The sequence below is a fragment of the Belonocnema kinseyi genome, chromosome 5 (genome assembly GCF_010883055.1).
Source record: "Belonocnema kinseyi isolate 2016_QV_RU_SX_M_011 chromosome 5, B_treatae_v1, whole genome shotgun sequence".
Taxonomy (NCBI): Eukaryota; Metazoa; Arthropoda; class Insecta; order Hymenoptera; family Cynipidae; genus Belonocnema; species Belonocnema kinseyi.
Window position 1 is genome coordinate 69,990,312 of NC_046661.1, and position 15,590 is coordinate 70,005,901.

At 36.4% G+C, this 15,590-nt stretch overlaps 1 protein-coding gene across 1 annotated transcript in view; it reads right to left on the reverse strand.

Moving 5' to 3' along the window:
• LOC117173133 (nephrin-like) overlaps positions 1 to 15,590 on the reverse strand; it is a 1,314,621-nt gene that overhangs the window by 532,870 nt on the left and 766,161 nt on the right. The window contains exon 5 of the mRNA XM_033361530.1: positions 3,667 to 3,760. Coding sequence (XP_033217421.1) covers positions 3,667 to 3,760 — 94 coding nt within the window. The remainder of the gene's footprint in view (positions 1 to 3,666; positions 3,761 to 15,590) is intronic.

The following is a 15,590-nucleotide window of genomic DNA, read 5'->3' on the forward strand; positions in this document are numbered from 1 at the left end:
ATGGGTGCCGCGTTTGCTAACAGTGGACCAAAACAAGTCATTCGTTGCGATGGCTAAAATCAACGATCTGAAGTTCGAATTGATGCCGCACTCTCCCTACTCCCCAGACCTAGCCCCGAGTGACTATTTTCTGTTTCCTAACATCAAAAAATGGCTTGGCGGTAAGAGATTTGCGGAGAATGAAGAAGTAATCGAAGCTGTAAATGGGTATTTTGAGGAGCTTGACGAATCATTCTATAGAGATGGCATTACTAGACTAGAACACCGCTATGAGAAATGTATCAGCCTTGGAGGAGATTATGTTGAGAAATAAAAAAAAAATTCTTAAAAACGTTGTTTTTCTTGGTCAGGCCGGAAAAATTATCAATCCACCCTCGTATTTTACATGAATGATCTTAAGATCTATGCTAAAAACAGAAAGAAACTACATCTAGTTCTGGGGATTGTCGAACGATATACTAAGGAAATTGGAATGGAATTTGGGTTAGGCAAATGCGCTAAGGTTTATTTGAAGCGAGGAAAACTTAATGGCATCCCTGAAGATCCTGAGCTCATTGACAGAAGCGCCATACAACACCTTTGCGCTGGAGAGACTTATACATACCTAGGCGTGTCACAGAGCCGCATTCAGGATGTGACATCTATAAAGGATACTCTCCGAAGGAGATACAAACGTCTCATCCCACAGATTTGGTCTTCCGTACTGTTGGCGAGGTACAAAGTATCTGCAACGAACATGCTTGCCTTCCCGGTACTACTCTATTCATTTGGAGTAGTTCCATGGACGAAGAACGAGCTCAGATCTCTTTATATCGGGACCCGAAAGGTTATGCACATAACAAAAGCATGCATCTTAAGTCATCCGTTCCGCGACTGTACATTTCACGCCATCAAGGGGGTCGCGGAAAATTGAGTCTTGAATGTCCTCACAACAGGATTATTCTGGGTACAGCACATAGAGTTGCAAATGGAAGAGACCCTCTTCTTAAAATGGTCAGGAATCACGAGGAAGTAGGCAAAGGAGCATTTCTGTACAAAGCAGCGGAGGAGGCTGCTGAAACACTCGGACTTGACCTCAGTATTAGGGGTGAGCAAAATGCATCGAATCTTATCTATCTCGAGTACTCACTCCTGAAAGCTCGCATTAAGAAAGCACACGAGAAAAATTTTCATAAACAGCTCCTCGATAACAGGATGGTTTCATCTTTGCATGCCAAGATGGTGTCATTTCCACCTTAACATACCGTCGCCACATTTTGAGCCAAGACATTCCCGATGATAGCTGCTGGGCGTGCCATGCACACCCCGAGCATTTAGCTCACATACTATCTAGTTGTCCAACTCACGCGCGGACGACCTACATTCAAAGGCACAATACGGCACTAAGAGTGCTTTGTTACCATCTCTGTCACTCTTATGGCATTAACCTTAATATCGCTCCTCTAAATGCTCCTAGGGAAATTGAGTCAATTGTCGAGAATGGGAAGTGCCGCATATACTGGAACTTTATATTCTCGACAATTGTTTCTGTTGCTCACTCGAGGTCTGACATGGTTATTCTTGACTTCGAGAAGTGAACAATGTTCGTTATCGAATTTTTGGCACCAGCTGACAAAAACATCATAACCAACGATAATGAAAAGGAAGAGAGGTATTGAGACCTTATAAGGGAGTTGCAACGATTGTCCTTGGGTCGCTCCGTGTTCTTATGGCAAATTTTTTAATTATATGTAAATAGAAGTATTTGAATTTTTAATATATTTACGTTTTAATACAATATTCTGAATTCATACTATATTTACTGACAAGCACGCCCAAACAATCTTATGTTTTCGAAAATTATTTGTACCATTATTACGGAACGGTTTTGTATAATCAATGTATAATACATGCTTACTAAAAACCGTAACATTAAAGAAATGTAGTAGTTTATTACTTTGTGGTATGTAAGTTGAATTGCAACATTTTAAATCTTTGACGTATTTTGACAATGACAACGTTCCAGGACAGTTTGGCCTTTATATTCCATTTCTGTAATACGTGTGATATTCTAGTGATGTAGCAATTCTATCACTCAATGATATACCAGTTACATCACGGGAATCCAAAAATGTTACGCATCCTTAAAATAAGAGAGTTGCATAATATTGTGCCCTTTATGTTCCTTTTCTGTAATGCGTGTGACATCCCAGTGACGTAACAGTTATATCACTCTATGATATACCAGTTAAAGCAGTATAATAAAAATTATATAGCAAGATTTGTCTGGAAAAAGTTATGTCATTTTCTTACCGTTGTTTTAAAAATAATAATATAATCTCATTCGAATTTATTTCCATTTTCAATGAAATGATCAATATTATTATTTAATTACAAATAAAACTAAAATTTATTTTTATAACATAAAAATTACGTTAAAAATCTTTTTGTGGTAGTCACACAAAGAGCGCGTTCTATTGATTTCGGATTGAACCTGAACTCTATCTTTTCAAGCGGCTTGTGTGGACCTCCATATATAATGTCATGGACAATAGACATAAGGAGCCCAAAGTAGTGTAACCCGAAATGAGAAAATTTTTGTCGTATGGGCATGGTTACAATACTTTCCGTTTCCATGTATGACGCTAATGTGGCACGGGGACAAAATTGCAGCTGCCTATGCTTACATCGTTGACATTGACACAGTTCGCATTACATATTAAGGATTGTGATATTTGATTTAAATAGATCAATTATTATTTATGTAAAAAAAAGATTTTAGGAATTTGGTGCATCGCGAAACATTTAATCGTTGTGATCCTGCAATGGACGAGGTAAGTTACATTATATGGTGATATGAAAAATAAGTATATAACTTACCAGTTTTAAATCTTGTATGCCTACGCATTATCGCACTGGTACCAAGCTTTCATTTGAATGTAGTAGTTTTTATATTCCAATAATCCTGGAATGGCCAAAAGAAATTAATTCAACCGTTTAAGAATTTCATACTTTTCTTTGAGCCTTGAGGTTGTATTTACACAAAACCACGGCGGCGGCCATCCGTACCCGCGCCAAATTAGTGCCGCGTTCGGGAAGCATGAGAATTTCGATGCATTATTGTATGTCCGACAGAAAAATGCTCGCTTTTGGTGAAGTCCATGTACAAGATTTTTGGCTCCTTATATCGATTCTCCATGTATCATGTTGCACCTCGAAGTAGAACAGTGTGAAGTTAGTGTATAATGTCCAACATTATATACTAGCTGATAATAGAAATAAAATGGTGGCGCATACACGTTCGTACATAGTTAGAAGCAGGAATAAAAAATGGAGGAAGCTGGCGATATGCGCAGTGTCAGCTCCAATAGCTTTGTTTTTCTGCTTTGCTTAAGATTGTTTTTCTAATTCAAAAGTCGTCCAAAATGTTCGAAAATGTGAATATCATAAAACAGAACACGCACTTTATTTTTATTGCCTCTAGCCACAAACAGTACAGTACATACCATGGAGGAAAGCTATCTTCATGGCTCAGGCAGCGTTTCTTCCTCTCTGCATTCTTTAATAATTGCATTTTTACTTCTGGCGATGGGTTACATAAAATCATCACAAGATGAATTTTGATATTAAACTTACGAAACAAAAAGTAACCTTTTTAATTTTCTTAAACACGGGAGGCATACATACTTTTTTTCGATGATGTCACCTCCATTTTTTTCGTCTGAGGCGTCATTCTTAAGATTTCCATCTACGTACCACTTTACAGTGGGTTCTGGATTTCCTGCACAAAGAAAATGATGACAATATATAAGTAAATTATAATTGCAGATAATATTTAAAGATAATTCTTCGTGTCTGTTTTCGAAGGCACGAGAACGCTAACGTCTAGATAAAGGCAGGATTTATAATTTTAATTTAACCTTGCCTCGGAAGGAGAAAAAATACCCGACACTACAGAGTAAAGAACAATCTTATGCCAAAATTCGTTCGCATCGGTCCGTTTTGGCTTTACCCAGCAGTGATGAGTGGCGGGGCTCGTTTTCGTTGGCTTGCCGTTTGGTCTTTGCATCGCTTAATATGCCCAGCTTTGTAGCTTAATAACAAGAAAAGTAATTAACTTAAAAATTATGATTATTGGAAATAAAAGAGTAACTTGAAAACCTTTGATTGGCGTAAGAGAATGAAAATTAATTTTTGCTGCATCAGGTCCCTTTCTTCGCGTAGGCTCAAGTTGCATCAGTTGCTGTTTGTAAATTAATTCCTACTTTTGCATTCGCAAACTTTCCCTCTATGTAGTGGTACGAAAGTTTACTTGGTAACGCAAGCTTGGCTTTTATATCTATTAGAGCACTCTCGTTTCAAATTTTTCACCCAGTATATCCATCGTATCAGCCAAAAGATCCGGAAAAAACTATCTTTCATTAGGCTCCTCAAAACTTCTTTTTTTCAGCAGATTCATGAGTGCGCCAATTTATAGAGAACCAGAATTCCAATTCAACGGCCCATTTACATTAACTCATTCATTTTCAATTATCCTTACGCAAGCAGTTGTTATACTCCTGAATTCCAGTGATACGCATCCCTTCACCTTGCAACTCCCCGAGCATTCGACATCAGTATCTCCCATCCTATTAACAGAGGTAGTAGAGCTTTACAGGTACGGCGTCACTTACCAAGATACTGTTCACCGATTAAGTATTAATCTTAGCGGAACCAATCTCATCTGCATAAGATAATTACCCTTGGTTGGTAATTCAGATTCCAAACATAATCGCCCCTCAGTCAGTATGCCGCCTTGCACTATTTTGTCATGTTCCAGTGGGACATCAGCGTTCGCATCCAATTATACTACTAATTTAGCTTAAACTACGTCTAGAATTTGACAATCTTTATTTCTCGCGCCTGGAGCTGTTGATAGAATCAATTTTAATTTTTGACAAGTAAATAATATTAGAAACCAATGACAGATGGTGCCACTATCAAAGTAATCTCTGTCTCTGCGAAATATGTCTCGCAACCTTCCATCAATATTGAAGATTTCTCAACAATCTGTAATGCAGACCTCAACCATGGCGTTATTTGCAATCAGTATGAGAGGTATCTACTTTACAGGCATACGGCCGAAACGAAACAAAATATAATATATATATAGTCAGTGTTATTTTCTTGGAGGGCGAGAAAGTTACGTTTTCCTGGCACCATTCAAAAATAAATTAAAAGCCCTGGAAAAAATAAATATAAAGTTTCGTATATTTAAATAAAATTCAAAGGCTAAAATCTTCGTTTTCACACACACACACACACACGCGCGCGCGCGCTCGTGTATATGCTAGGTTTATGTACACGCTTCTATTTACTTGGAAGGGAAAGAAATTAACTCAGGCGTTCGCTTCTCTGTCTTTTTTATCGGTTTTATCCACATACTACTCTGTGAGTAAGCGTTCACGTAATCGAACACTATCGATACTGATTTACAGTATCTGATACTGTTATTTGGATTACAGATACTGTATTTAGATTGTATACGGCCTCATTCTGCGTGCGTCACCATTAGCAGTTGTGGTCAGCACGGTGTGAGCCCACTGTTACTGCTCAGAATTGACGAATACGGCCACAAAGTAGAGTTGCGGACTATATTTATTATTTAATATAAATTCTAAGGGTAGATTCTATAGAAAGCTAAGTATGCATATTTATGTCAGCGAGATGTATTCAAGAAACAGAAAATAATACTATTGTTAGCAGGCGAGAATTTGTTCAATCATTTTTTAAATCGAAAAATTTGTATATAGAAAATAAAGTCAATGGAGTCTTATATTCAATTTCTTAAGTTTTTTCTAGAACCATTATAAAAACGCGAATTTATTTTCGCCGTTTTTCCGTCATGAAATTGGTAATTTTTTTCTTATTATGTCTTTCTTTTTGAGCTAAATTTTCATAGGAGGGTCATATAGATATGGGCATGTGACTGCTTCAGGGAAACGCGAATGTCCATTAGAAAGAGAATTGAGAGATTGGTGGGCAACCTGTATCTTTCTGGTCGCAGGTGATCGTTCTACACCGTTTTCGACGATGGGGACTCAGGATTGCTCAGGACTGTATTCTTACACTTGATGAACTCTCCGCCTGTGCCACTTCCATGCGTTGTAAATATCTTACACATGATCGTAAATTATTGAATAAAATATAATCTGAATATGTATTTATTTGATTTTAATGCAATTCAAAGAAGTAAGCTGTGAGAATGACAGTGACATGTATGAACATGTGTAATGTCTCCGCTTCATAACCGACGCTCCTGTAAGAGAAAGTAATAGGTTACGCATAACTCTCTCCCTTGTTTTCTAATTGTCTTTCGCGTTTCCTACACGGATTCACCAGTCCTTTTATATATGTCGATATTAATTAGTATAGTTTTTGTGAAAATGATACTCGGTAGTAAAATAAGGCCAAAATATAAACCTCTTCCCCATGAAACCATAAATGTTTTTAAAAAAATTTCAGTCTACCTTTTGCTCTTAAAGGATTAAAAGTTTTATACTGCAAAGATTTTTCAACATTTGAAGATAATTTACAAGAGCAAGAGCTGCAAATTGGCAAGTGCACAATTTTTTTAGATACGCAGAGAGATTTTAAGGTTGAGAATAAGCTTTGCCATCCGCTCAGCCCTGCGGACTACTCCTGGAACTCGCATTGTGATACTTTCCTCATTATTAGATTCTAAGCACGACAGGGACAACTGACGCCTTTCATTGTAATAATCCCTTCAAAGGAGATTCTGGTCATAATTTGTCAAAAAGTCGGCAAATAATTTTTGTCCATATTTTGTGTAGAAAATACTCCTAGAAAAAGAATTTTAAAAATTATGCAACCCATGGATGTCAGGATTGGACCGCAAGAAAAACTGTGCGCTAAAAAGGTGAAAAACTTGCACACTGCATGATCTGAACTACCAGCTTCTGAAGCATCCAAAGAACACAGAACAGCCTTTAGGAACGCGAGGATACTTCAAAACGATTATTATGAAGAACAGGAAGAGATCGTGTATGGAGCTGCCGTCGTTGAATGAGTCATAATGCGACCCTAAAAGTGCTTTATTATAATCGGTGCTCCTGTTGCGTTGTTCGGTTAAGGTTTTAATTTCTCTAAGATCAAAAGGAAGCGTTTCTGTATAAAGCAGCAGATGATGCCGATAAAACACTCGGCCTTGACCTTAATATCAGGGATGAGCAAAATGCATTAAATCTTGTCCACTTCGAGTACTCACTTCTGAAAGCCCCGATTAGATGAGCACAGAAGAAAAACTTTTATAAACAGATTCTCGACAAGAAGGTGTACGGTATCTTCCACAGAAATTTGAGGGATAAGTCGATATCGTATAAGCTAGCGTTTTCGTTCCTCAATTTACTCATATTGAAGTTGGGCATAGAAGGTTTCATTTTGTTATTTTGGGACGGTGTCATTTACTGAATAGCATCCGGTCCTCATAATTTAAGCCAAGACGTTCAGGATTATACGTTCAGAGCATTTCATGTACACCCCAAGGATATTCTGTTAAACTTATCGCCTTTATCATCGAACATTTTGGAGGCGTCAATCTTTCACTGGTGAATAGCATAAAAAGCATCCTTGCATGTCGACAATATGCTGAGACATTTACGGGCAAGATGCAGTAATCGGTAATCCTTTGGTTGCTCCATGTCCTCAAGGTGCACGAGAGTTTCGCCAGGATATTGTATTGAGTCCGACATAGGCTGCGAACACCTATTTCTCAGTCGTGAGACGTCGTTACGGCTGAAATTTTATCATGTTTTCACTGGGAGTGCATGCAGTTTTTCAGATTAACACACACTTTAAGCCAAATCCCACGGCTGTCCTTATGACAATTAGTAATAATTAGTAATATATATGTACGAGCATATATATATATATATATGTCTATTCATTTGGAGTAGTTCTATGGACGAAAAACGAGCTTAGATCCCTTGACATCGGGACACAAAATGTTATGCACATGAATTTCTTCACAACATAATTATTCTGGGTACAGCACATAGAGTCATAAATGGAAGAGACTCTCTTCTTAAAATGGTCAAGAAGCACGATTAAGAAAGCACAAGAGAAAAACTTCCGAGGATGCACGGTATCTTCCACAGAAATGTGGAGGATCACTCAATGCCGTGTGAGCGGCACTAAGAGTGCTTTATTACCAGCTCTGTCAAACATACGGAATTAACCTTAATATCGATACTCTAAATGCTTCTAGGGAAATCGAGTCAATTCTCGAGACCTAATATTCGCGATAATTGTTTCTGTTTCACACTCAAGGCCTGACCTGGTTCTTGTTGACTTCAAGAAGCGACCCATGTTCGTTATCGCATTTTCGACACCACCTGACAAAAACATCATAGTCAAGAAGAATGAAAAGAAAGAGAGGTATAGAGACCTTGTAAGGGAGTTGCAACGATTGTACCCGGATTCTTCTGTTAAACTAATCGTCTTTATCATCAGCGCTCTTTTAGAGGTGTGAAGCTTTCACTGTTTAATCACCTGAAAAGCATCCCTGCGTGTCAGCAATATTGGTCTTTTGTGTTTCAGATGATCCGGATTTGAGATATTATGGCGATCGTTTCTTCACATAACATCCTCAGATCGCCCGTAACTCGGCGGGTTGTTAATAAACATTAAGAACATTTTTTTTCCTTGGTTAAAATTTGGTCCTACAACGTCTATTAAAAATTAATTCAACAAAAAAATTATTGAAAAAAAGGTCTTTGAACATCTACTACCTCCTTAACCGACTCTCCATGCTAATTAGTTGGTTTTAGGGTTCCTTTTAGTCTCTTATCTCTGCTTTCTTTGCCTCTCTCGCATAGGAAAGCATATTGTTGACAATGCTACAGCCAACGTAGCCATCAAGGTCATGAAAAGAAAGCTCAATTTATACAGCAATGCCAGCGCGAGAAAAAATTCGGCAGAGATAATTATTTCTCCTTTATTTTTGACGTATAAACTTTTTTGAGTGCCTAGAGATAGCCAAAGAATAAGTCAGCAGAATCCAGCAGACAAAAAATGCGCAATATTTGTAAACAGATTGCTTTCGTCTATCGAAATAGTTGCCATCAAAATGGAAATAGAATAGCAACTTTCTATTGATGAACTACCTATGGAAGGTGTCAGTAACAGAAACATGTAAACAACATTTGAAAATTAAAGTTTCTCTTAAATTAAAGATCGGAATAACAAAATGCTATGATATAATACCTAAACAGTTGACCCAAACCCAAACGGTTTGACCTATGAATCTTAACACATTGCTAACCGCTAACTGTGTTGTGAAGCCTTCAAAGCTTTGGGCCGCAGAAGGCTTCGATTTTTAATTCTTCAAAACATTTTAGATCATAGAAGACATAATAAATATACAACTGTATTATTTGTTTTGGTCTTTAGTCTTGCAGTAGAAAGATTTTTAAATAAAGAAGTCCTATGTTTGTTCACGAGCGTAGATGCATTTCGCCATCAAATTATGGCCTCATCAAGATTGTAACCAGTATTGATATGCACATTTTAAAAATTGTTATTTACCCTGATGTAAGTTTCTAGGCAATAAAAAGTTCACATTAAAGAAAGTAAACATTGGAAAAAGTTGACATTAAAACCTGGAATTTTCCAAATTTGTCTAACAGGAAAAAACATTAAAAGTGATTGTATACTTAATTTTTGATCAAAATTGTTCTATAATATCCTACTTACAAGCAATTTTTAGTAGACGTTGAGAACAACATTTTTCATTAAATTGAAAAGTAAGTTTGTGTTTGAGTTTAAATCATTTTCCAAAAGAGCGGTGATAAAATTGGTTTAAGAGTGTCTGCTATAAGTGGTAAATAATTAAGTTACATTTTTATTGCAGATACAGTTTTTTCCCTATGAAAGAAAAGAGATGCACCATGAAAAATCAGAATGGATATGGATGTCAGCAACGTAAGGTACAAATTGGATCGATAAATTGAATATAAGATAGAAAATAAAACGATGAAGCCGATACACCATTTTTTTTAAATCCACCCTCGATACATCCAGACATTGGCACCAGGAAGATTGGATGAAATTATAGACTTTCAACGGCAAACAACTGATCTTTTTATTGCTAGAATGCGCCGATTAAAGAAGGGAGCTTGACGCTGCGTGGTTCCATCTAGAGAAAGCAAGAAAAGCAATAACCCTGCCATACAGCTGGGCAATATTAAAGATTAAGATGTTTTCAGCCCCACCATGCGATGTTCGAAAGGGTTAGAGGTTAGACCAACATTATTTCTCTAAAGATGCACATGTTTTCGTTTACCCCCACCCCAGAACAAGGCGCTGGAAAGGGACATGGGTGTAAATAACATTATTTCTTTAAGTAGGGATAGGTTGAAAAACGGTAAGGGTTTGACGAGAATTATTTCTGGAAGCAGTCACAGGGGTGACTTTCGTCCCCGCAAGATGTTGGAATGGGGTAGGGGTTTGACCAACATTATTTTAATAGTTGCAGTAATGCTTCCCGCACATAAGAGGTTGGAAAGTGTTTGAAACAAAAGTTGACCGGCTCCCAGAGATGCATATTTACATTGGTATACTATTTTTTGATAAAATTTATATATTTGGAGAAAACATCGATCAAAGAAATAACATAAGAATAAAAAGCCCTTTTTATTGACAAGAAGTGATTTTTTCGAAAATTATTAAAAGACAAAAGGTACTCTATTACAGGTATACTCCAAGATCAATAAGAAGTATTTGATCAAAATGTTAATATTTACCATGTTATTCACATTTTTCCTTCTTTTCCCCATTTTTTCTATCACGCATTTCTATCATGCATGTTTAGCAATTTAAAAGAACGTGTGCTCAAAATTAGTACACGAATAAAGTAAGTCTTTTGCAAAGAATTGGCGTCAACCACTTTTAGTTAAAACAATAACTTATTCTGCTATTAATAATCATAATCAGTGTGACGTTCTCAGTTTCTGATTATCGTAGAACTTTCTAATAAGGGTGAATATGATTACAAAAAATAAACAACAAAATCGCTTTACTTTAAAATATCCATTATTCATTATAGTTAAATTTTATGTTTTGTCGTCGAGATACGTTCGATCTTTATTACCGTAACGAATGTCAAGTTTCACAGACTCAGCGTGGGCCATTGGCGTAGGCATTACAAATTCTTCATGGTGCATTTTTGATGCTATAGAACTGCATTAAAGATGCACCACGAAGAATTTGTAATGCCTCCGCCAAGGACTCGCGATGGGTCTGGGAAACTTGACATTCGTCACGGTAGTAAAAATCGAACGTATCTCGACGACAAAACATAAACTTTAACTATAATAAATAATGGATATTTTAAAGTAGAGCGATTTTTTTGTTTAATTTTTGTAAGCATATTCATCTTTATTACACCTTTCTACGATAATCAGAAGCTGAGAACGTGACACTGATTACGATTATTTATAGCAGAATAAGTTATTGTTTTAACTAAAAGTCGTTGACGCCAATTCTTTGCACAAGACTTACTTTATTCGTGTACTAATTTTGAGCACACCTTCTTTTAAATTGCTAAAGATGCAGCAGGTTATGGAACAAATGGGGAAAAGGAGGAAAAATGCGAATAACTTATTAAATATTAACATTTTGAACAAATACTTCTTATTCATCTTGGAGTATACTGTAATAGAGTACCTTTTGTCTTTTAATAATTTTCGAAAAAATCACTTGTTGTCAATAAAAAGGGCCTTTTATTGTTATGGTATTTCTTTAATCGATGTTTTCTCTAAATATATAAATTTTATCAAAAAATGATGTACTAATGAAAATATGCATTTCTGGGAGTGGGCCAACTTTTATTTCAAACTTTTTCCTGTAAAATAAATTTCAAGAAATTTCACCTGAATGCCCGGCGACTTCTAAGCCGCCTGGCAACAGTTTTGCATCTAGTTAAGTGCCTGACAACGCGCAGGTGCTATTTCTAATGTCAGCCCCTACATGTGCACCAATTTTCAACCTTATCCGAGTCACGTTAGTTAACTGCCAAAAATTCGCACCTTTGCTGGTCGCCACAGGTAAACGCATCCACTCAAACCTGCCAATCACCCATTTTTACGTTCCTGATCATCAGACAAACATCTCATGTGAAAATTGACCTTATACGTATCACGGTCCCATTAACGTTGGGAGCCCACGGTCTATAAGGGGTTTTGACCAATATTATTTTTGTAACGAGTCAAAGGAATGCCTTGCCGCCCCCGCGAGATGTTGAAAAGGGGTAGGGCTTTTACCAAAATTATTTATGTGACCAGTCAGAGATGCGCCTTCCAGCCCCACCACGCGATGTTGGAAAGTGTTAGAGGTTTGACCAACATTATTTCTCTAAAAATGCACAGGGTTGTCTGGATACCCCACTCTCACGAGACGTTAAATAGGGGTAGTGGTTTGACCAACATTATTTCTGTAACCAGTCATAGAGATGCCTTCCTTGTTAATTTCAATGTAATAATTGTAATAATAAGAATTGTATAAAAATACGAATTTTGGTGGAAGACACTACCCCCTCTCTCGAGTTTGTTCGTTCCTGAAAAAAAACAAATTTTAAACCTTTTTCAAATCGGTCAACATTACCCCTGGCCCGGGCTTTCAAAATTAACATGGCATTTTAAATAGGACAATGTTGGTTTTTGAAAAAATGAATAAGCCGAAGTAATATTTATGTACTCTTTGAGAATGACAGTTTGGTCAGCTGTTGAGGAATGTTTAAGGAATAATTCATACCTAATAACATTTTATTACGACCCTGCTATTAACTTCTTTGTCTTGTGTTTGGTCTTTTATCCTTCGCGTTAGATTAGAGTTTAATATTAAAAATGAAATGTATTGTGCATTTTTGTAAAAAAATGCATACTTTGCGATGTAAGCAATACGCCTTGACGACACGTAAACGAAACTATCGTAACGCGTCCTAAGATCATTATAAACCAAAGAAAAAAAGGACAGGAAAACTGTCTGGCAGTCAACGCCTGCTAAAAGTGGCTAGCACTGTTATAAATTCTCAATAATATAAAATAATAGTATTTTCAAGTTCACAAATGTGTATAATATACTGATACCCCGAAAAATATGCTAAATGTGAACGAAATATCTACCATATGGTTAGTACTGATCTAAGGATCTGGACCAAGACTCTGACCTATACTCTGCTGGTTATCGTGCAGAAGCAGATCTTTTTTCTTTAAGTCTTCACGCTGCTTGGTTATGGACACCTGACACCTTTTTTTGCAATTCTATTTCCGCATGAGACTTTAGCATTGCCTATTGAAGTCCAAATTATGGAAATACAATTTACAGAAAAATACACAATTGTATCCACTTTTTATTGTTCTAAGCTTTATCAGTGAACTGAGCTCTTTTTTTGAACCTTGATTCGTGTTGTTATCCTCAATTTAGCCGGAGATTTTTTTTTGCTTTCACAATTCCGGTAAAACAATTTGTATTATTTTTAATTTTCAAAGTTGGGCCCTATTCACACATATAGTAGTAATGAACTTGCATTTTTTACATTTGTGTGATTCTCTACAGATTTTTTGTTCTAACAACAACAAGCAATCTTTCACTGAGATACAAGAAACGTCGAAAAATAGGTAGGAAGATGCCGAATCAGCTTTGATAAAATTAAACTCAGTGCGATTTTTTTACTGAGATAGAGATACTTTCTCTCAAGTGTCAGGACTTTTTTCCCGATATCATTTTGGTTCTAGCGTCGTTATCCTACTGCGAACATCAATGAATTTGTATGGTATAGGTATATAAGGGATGTGTAGGAGAAACGATTGCGAAAATTCTCGCTCCATACTTTGTTCTCGCTTTCGAAATGTCTGCGGTTTCGTATCTTTTGTCAACAAAGAGATCTTCCAACCTTATTTGCGGAAGTAAGTCTTCATTGAAAGCGACTTTGTTTAATTTGACAAATTCGATTTTTTAAATATTCCAAATGTATGTGTTACTCACTTGATGTTAGATCCTTGATACATTTAATAAGAAATTAACGCAATTATTCTGATTTGAAAAATATTTGACGCCAAGTACAGATCACATGACACACTCCATCATCCGATATACTACAGCGCAGATATAAATAACCCTTCACATATAATGCTTGTTATATAGAATTACTATAAACAATTTTTTCAAATAACCTTATTATATTGCAAAACTAAATAATTCGAAGATTTATTGTTTATATATCAAATTAATAACCTCACACATTTATGAAACTAGAAGCTTTAAATTTTATCATTGATCCAAACTATATTCGCAGCAATATCGGTAACAGAATCTTTATTTCTACACTCCCTTGCCTATTAACTCATTAAATATAAGCTTTAAATTAGCCGGAATGCGTGGAAGCACTCCAACTATAAAAAGACGCGAATGAGAAATAAAAAGACTTTTAAAGTATCAAATACGGGAGAGCTTTCTCTGTAACGGAAACGAGCAAGAAGCGGTTCGAAGGTATGAGGAATAGCTATAAAATGAAGGCAACGGGGAAGTATAGGAGCGCAGAGGGGCCAGTAAATGCAAGATGTGTGTTGCAAGTAACTTTTAAATTAACTTAGCCTCCTAAGGCATGCGGTAATACAAAAGGGAACTTAGAAAAAACTTAAACATATATTCGACCCCTGTAATAAAAATTCTCGCTGAATCCAAATTCTAATTCTAAACTATCGGTTCATTATTCTTTAGTATGGCTCTGTCACGACCGTTGGGGGAACTTGCACTGTTTCTAAGATACTATTTGCATGAGATATCAAAAGCCGGATTTTGATACCTGTTTCGGTGCCACTGAAAAAATTGTTATATGTACTTTTTCCGAGCTTTTGGTGTTTTGGATATCACCTTAAGTTCTAAATCCTCCCGTCATGCAATTAGTCTTAACTTAGCTCGTAGATAGTGCGGTACAAAACTAGGCTTTGCAGAATATTTCCATTTGGGAATGCTCCTCTCATTAAATCCCTTAATTGCATTACAAAAATGCGCGCATAACTGATGACAAATACCGAGACATTCTCGTGTAGACTATTGAAAAAATCTAACTCTGAACAAAAATAGCTCCGACATATTGGGCTATAACTATCTTAAGCCTAAGAGAAAAATGGGTTTTCTTACTTTTTATATAATTGCCATCAATTATTATACTGTATTTCATGAAATTCAATATTCTTGGTGTCAATTTATAATTGTAAGGTCCAACGACGGAAGATAAACAAGTATTTAATTTTGTTATGTGATATAGATCAAGTCCTAACCTTTAAAGCACCGACCAGCTGTACCAAATTGTGTGAATTAGTAAAGACATCCTAAAGATATGCTAAAAGGCTAAGTATACTCCGTGTATGTCACGTGCTGAATTACCGATTACATATAAATCGGATGGGACCAAGGACCTCAATGATGAAGGAATACGACCTCTAACATAAGGGTGGAACCCCCACGTCAAAACTAACAGTCTTCTTCAATTCGGCCAGTCATTATATTATTCAGTAAACGTAGTGATTATACGTAATTACATACCTAGT